General features: G+C 45.3%; 1 protein-coding gene across 5 annotated transcripts in view; it reads left to right on the top strand.

Moving 5' to 3' along the window:
• Positions 1 to 594: 594 nt before the first annotated feature.
• The window catches only part of hdac9b (histone deacetylase 9b), a 60,880-nt gene continuing 55,474 nt past the window's right edge, over positions 595 to 6,000 (top strand). Inside the window, exon 1 of one of the 5 annotated variants that reach the window (XM_030370324.1) lies at positions 595 to 1,311. In XM_030370324.1, coding sequence (XP_030226184.1) covers positions 1,203 to 1,311 — 109 coding nt within the window. In that variant the 5' untranslated portion in view covers positions 595 to 1,202. Of the gene's footprint in view, positions 1,312 to 1,547; positions 1,692 to 6,000 lie in introns of those variants that run through there. The other 4 variants (XM_030370327.1, XM_030370323.1, XM_030370325.1 and 1 more) reach the window with 4 other exon arrangements.

Here is a 6,000-nt window from a genome sequence, read left to right as displayed (position 1 = left end):
GAAGACAGCTGTGTTTGGTGGGTTATTTTTAAACGCATCAATGCTGCTCCAATCCCCTAGCCTCGCTGACCTATTTTTAGCCTGGACTGCCATTGTTCTATTTTTGTCACCTGTGGGCCATGCAGTTGTTGGTTTACATGCAAATCGAGCGCACTCGCTCTCGTTCTGCTCTCACTCTGCCCTCGCTCTCGCTCTTTCTCTCCCTCCCCTTCCCCTACTGCTGCAGCTTCAAAGCTTCACAGTATACATGCCTCCCCAGCATCTCTCTCTGCGATAAACTTCCCCATTAATCTCTGCTTAAATACCTCGCTGAGCAAGAAATAAGCGACAAGAGCATGGAGGCAACGCAAAGAGTCGACATAGAAACACAAAAGAGGCGGACTGGGGGAAGCAAGCAACCGACAGTGCTTGTGTGTGTATGTTAGTGGAGGGGGGAGTCAGTCAGCTCGGTGGAATGCAGCGTGGGTTTTCAACGCACAGCACCCACTCCTCCTCCTCCTCCTCCTCCTCCTCCTCCTCCTGCTCCTCCTCCTCCTCATCCTTCTTCTAATGAAGTCGTCTGATCGTGTCAGTTGCACACTGAGGCACCAAGTAGAAGTGCGGAAGCTAAGAAACGCACAGAGAAGGATAGGGCAGTGTTGTTTTCTGTTATTGCTTGACAGTGAGAGCACTCTCTCTCTCTCTCTCTCTCTCTCTCTCTCTCTCTCTCTCTCTCTCTCTCTCTCTTTCTACTCTCCCTCTCATTACTCTATCAACTCTCTCTCTCTGAGCTAGGAACAGCGAAAGCAAGATTGTTGGCTGTTTGTCGACTTGGTCTCTCCCACTCTCCCCCCTCTCTCTCTCTTTACTCTCTCTCTCTCTACTCTATCAACTCTCTCTCTCTGAGCTAGGAACAGCGAAAGCAAGATTGTTGGCTGTTTGTCGACTTGGTCTCTCCCACTCTCCCCCCTCTCTCTCTCTTTACTCTCTCTCTCTCTCTCTCTACTCTATCAACTCTCTCTCTCTGAGCTTGGAACAGAGAAAGCAAGATTGTTGGCTGTTTGTCGACTTGGTCTCTCCCACTCTCCCCCGAACTCTCTCTCTCTCCCTCCTCCTCTCTCACTCTCTCTCCCTCCTCCTCTCTCTCCCTCGGGTGGATGAGGGGTGGCTCCATCGTGACAGGAAGCCAGGGCTGGCGATGAGACCTGAGCGCTGACTGGAGTATGCTGCAGACGATTTACGAGGGCGAGTCGAGTTTCTCCACCACAGAGCGACACCTCGGACACCAGCGGCTCTTTGGCCACACCAAGATGCACAACGTGAACAGCACAGGTGAGCCCTGTGACCCCCTGCCACATCTTTTCTTAGCACCATCATTACTATTTTCATCTTGCTTCTCCCCCCTCCAGCCAACCCCAGACCAAACCCCAGCCCCCACTTCCCTAACAATCCAGCCTTTCTCTCATTTCACTATCTTTGGATCAGCTTCCACTCGCCCACCTCTAAACTATTTTAAATCCTCTGTTTGGCTCTCGCTAGCGTTCGCTCCTCTCTCTCTCTCTCTCTCTCTCTCTCTCTCTCTCTCTCTCTCTCTCTCTCTCTCTCTCTCTCTCTCTCTCTCTCTCTCGCTGTGTGACTCCTTGGGTGAGTCTAAAGCTCATCACTTCTCACCAAGGTGGTTTTAGAAGGCTCTGCTCTACCTCTCCATCCAGGTATTTCTTCTGTTCAAGTTGACTGTGCTATTATATGCTTTGACTTTTGATGTGGCTTTAGTAAAATGTTTGTGTGTGTGTGTGGTGTGTGTGTGTGTGTGTGTGTGTGTGTGTGTGTGTGTGTGTGTGTGTGTGTGTGTGTGTGTGTGTGTGTGTGTCTGTGTGTGTGTGTGTGTGTGTGTGTGTGTGTGTGGTGTGTGTGTGTCTGTGTGTATTCAAACCCTTCCATGTCAGCCTGTAATTTTGAATGGAAGAGGAAACATTGTGACAAAAATAATAATCCGACAACTCAAAAAGGTTTGTTGGCGGGGTATCTACCGGACAATGCCTGCTCTATTTGTACCCTTGTGCTGAAGTGCACAGCACACAGTTGGAATAATGAACAAAGACTCATAGTCTTCGTACTCAACCTGTTTATTCAAACACCAGTCATTCATTTAGGGGAGAAAACAAGCCAAGAAAATGTAAGGGCCTATGTAGGATTTTAGGAAGGCACTAATGTTTTTGTTCCCTGCTGGAGAGTCTGGGAGGGGAGTGGGGGATTTAGTCATATGAGCTGTTTAAAATAGCCTAGCATTAGAGTACAACTAGCAGCTGATAAGAGACAATATGTATTTGTTGGTCTTAACATGTATTGGGTGATGATTATTTTGAAATAAACTACTGGGGATGGGTGAGTGTTGGTTGTGTTTGGGGTACAAAAACAACCAACAAAAACAATGTTTTTTCTGTATGTCGAACCTCCAGATCAACCGCTGCCTTTTACTGGCTTGAGGAAACAAACCAGGCTGTGTGTGTGTGTGGCAGTGCATAACATATGCACTGCCTTCGTGGTCCTGTGAGCTAAACAACAGACATTCAGAGTGCCTGAATTAAGGCTTCTTGCTTATTCTGTGGGTCAGCTATTCTTGGGGGAGTTATTTTAAGCTTATGGCATTAGGCTGCTAAGATTAGGCCTCTGTGAGTTATAGTTCCATCTCAGCAGCCTCTAGAATAGTGCTGGGAGCAGACGTTTAGAAAAAATGATTTCCTATCAAACATGCTTCATAGTTGCCCATGTGAGAACACCGATAGGGTAGTAAAAAGTCCTGTATTTAGATGTCACTTGGGTTGTTTATTATTCTTTATGGTTCAGTTAGTGGGTACATTCACAACATATATATATGTTTTGAAATGTGTGATGCCTGACTGCTTATGTTGACAGTAAATCCCATGACATTTTTTCAACAATTCCTGCGCAATGACAACCGGCCTCTCAGAGTGGATCTTCACCTAAAAAAAAAACAATACTTGGGAGAAAAACAGTTTCTTCATAGAAACCTTATTGCACATTATTGCACATTTCAAGCCCCCTTGGTGGCGTTCATCTCTATCATCTTCACTATTAGCCTAATTTGAATCATATTCGGTCATCAGCCCAATGCCAGCAGCATAGTATCACTGTACTGCCTTATTCAGTAAGGATAATTTTATGTGCCAGATACGAATATATTGTAATTTGTGCTGTGACACATAACATTATATAATATATAATGAAACATGTTAACATACCAATGGAGGCATTAGCGTATCGGTTAAGTGTGCTGCTTCCCTTCGTATGAAATTACTTGCATTAATCTTTGGCTGTTAAACTCTTTGGTTTTTTCATGCCTTATGTTGTCTTCTGTGTAGCTGTTGATCAGTGCTGTGATTAGTGGCACCTTAAGACTGGATAGCAGCCATCGTTGTTCCCCCTAACTCCCTCGGGCAGAGAGAGCTCTGTGTTTGTTAGCAGATAGCCAGCAAGCCACAGGCTCAGCTGCATGGACGAGCCCCAGACTTAAAAATAAAGGCCTGTTTCCTGCTTTAGACATAGCAGCCTCCCAGAATAACTATGCACTTAATGAAAGATCCAGCACCACATAGCAGGCCCAAGAATTCGTTTATTTTTGCCCACGAAACATCTTCTGCATCCCTGACTCTATTTGTGTGGCGGAAGATGGAGTTGCAGCTTGCAAATGCTCAACTGCAATGACTACAATTATCACTATCAAAATACTTTTTACATTGTTTCTGGGAGGAATTTGTAGAAATTAGTTCCGCCAGCAAATTTCTTAATGCTTAAAGTATTAACTTGAAATTGAAAATAGCTCAAAGTATTCTACTTTTGTACAATTATGACCTCAATGTAGCTACTGAAAAATATCCAGTTTAGATACAGTCTGTGGTCTGTAACTGAACTTGTGACAACGTTCCCACGCGACTCTTTTTAAAACAGGTTTTGTAGACACTTGCATGCATACGGCCCTCATTTTGCATATGCAGTCACTATCTACAGGCACTGGGGATGTGTGGTCTCTATGCCCTGTTCCTCTTGTTTGGGAAGTCTGCTAATGTGGCAAAAAGAAAAGAAAGGAAGGAGGCTGCCGCCGTCAACAAGGCTCACCCCCCAGCAGGCCCTATGTGGGGAGGAATTTGGGCATGGGGCGGCTGCTTCACGCTGCCTTGTGCTTCACCCCAATGGGGTACCTGTCATTCATAAATCTCATGTTTACCAGTGCCTGCTGGTGTTTCTAAGCACTATTCTAGCCAATCAGGACGCATATTGCTTTTACTGCAAGAGTTGTTAAAGTGGATGATAGACCTACTGCAATGGCCTACTTCTCTTGCCACGTTTAAACTGAAAGAAATATTTATTTTGCCATATGTAAATGCAACACATGCGATTTTATTTCTGTCGTGTTAAATTGAGCACACAGCTCTTTTGCACGTAGACTATGTTAAGACCCTTCTCAGAAAACCATTTATAATAAGACCCTGGTTACTGGTTCCGTATTCTCCTCTGCCCTAGGAACAGTTTCATAATACATAAAACAGATCAATTATAGATTCAGCTCGTTTTATTGTGCACATTGTGTGTACATTTTCCAATTTAATCAAATAAATGAAACAACCTTCTGTTTCTGAAATAAATATATAGAGTTGAGTTTACATTTTATTTTAGCTTTTCTGTTTGTATATAACACACCGTGTGCCTAATCATCTCTTTGAACCACTAACCATCCTACCCGACACACTTGACCGCAACCCAATACAAAGGGTACATCAAGCTGCTCTGGTTCTGTAGAGGGCTATCTCATAGACCCCTACCAGCCCCTCTCCTCCTCTGTGTCTCTGTCCTCCTGTTCCTCACTGTGGGTGATGATCTGATGGCCGGCTGGAAACGGTTGCCGTGATCAAGAGTAGTCCTTAATGGCCTCAGCCAGGCTACAGAATGAAAGATGAGATTAATTAGGTATCTCAGTCGCTTGAAGTCTCCCTGCCAGCAGGTGTGGACTGTCTATATTTAGGTCCATTAGGTGATAGAGAGTGGGGAGAGATATAGAGAGAGACACAGAGACAGAAGGGGCCAGGGCTGTCTGACTCACTGAGCTTCTCAATGGTTCACAGGTTTACAGGCTGGCCACTGCAACGCTTTAAAAAAAAACTATCCTTTTGTCAAGAGCTAACAGGCCAAAGATTAATAATGCCTCTCAGCAGAAGAAAGGTCCATGCTCTCTCTCTCTCTCTCTCTCTCTCTCTCTCTCTCTCTCTCTCTCTCTCTCTCTCTCTCTCTCTCTCTCTCTCTCTCTCTCTCTCTCTCTCTCTCTCTCTCTCTCTCTCTCTCTTCTCTTCGTTTGATTGGTAGTGTTGATTTAGTGTGTTTTTGTCATTATGTTTTGAGAAGACAAAGGGATATCTGTCTGTCTGTCTGTCTGTCTGTCTGTCTGTCTGTCTGTCTGTCTGTCTGTCTGTCTGTCTGTCTGTCTGTCTGTCTCTCTCTCTCTCTCTCTCTCTCTCTCTCTCTCTCTCTCTCTCTCTCTCTCTCTCTCTCTCTCTCCCCCCTAGCCCTCTGTGTCTCTATGCTGGGCTCTCTCTAGTCTTATATAACGGACCAAAAGGCCAACAGAATGTCATTGTGTGGCCAAGGCAAAAGTTAGCAGGAGACACCACACGGAGAGGCTCAATATCCGCAGGATGGCGAGACATAATTACGTTGCCGTTGTTACCATGGCAGCACCGAGTTAGGCTGGTGGTGGAGGGGGCTGCTTGTCGTAGACCAAGATTGCACCATTTGCTTCTATGTTGCTATTTATAATGGCCATCAGCACCCACACAGCATGCTGGTGGCTGAAAAGAAAACAGGCTGTCACAAAACAAATGGGCACCAGTGTACTTTACATTACAGGCGAGTATTGGAAGCATTGCCTGTTGTGATTCACAGCCGCTATACAGAGAAGCCTTCCGGTTTGGACATCACAGATCATCCTTATTTGCATTGATGAAAAGT

The sequence above is a fragment of the Gadus morhua genome, chromosome 11 (assembly GCF_902167405.1).
Source record: "Gadus morhua chromosome 11, gadMor3.0, whole genome shotgun sequence".
Taxonomy (NCBI): Eukaryota; Metazoa; Chordata; class Actinopteri; order Gadiformes; family Gadidae; genus Gadus; species Gadus morhua.
Note: the sequence above shows the minus strand (reverse complement) of the source record. Positions and strands in the feature narration are given on the sequence as shown.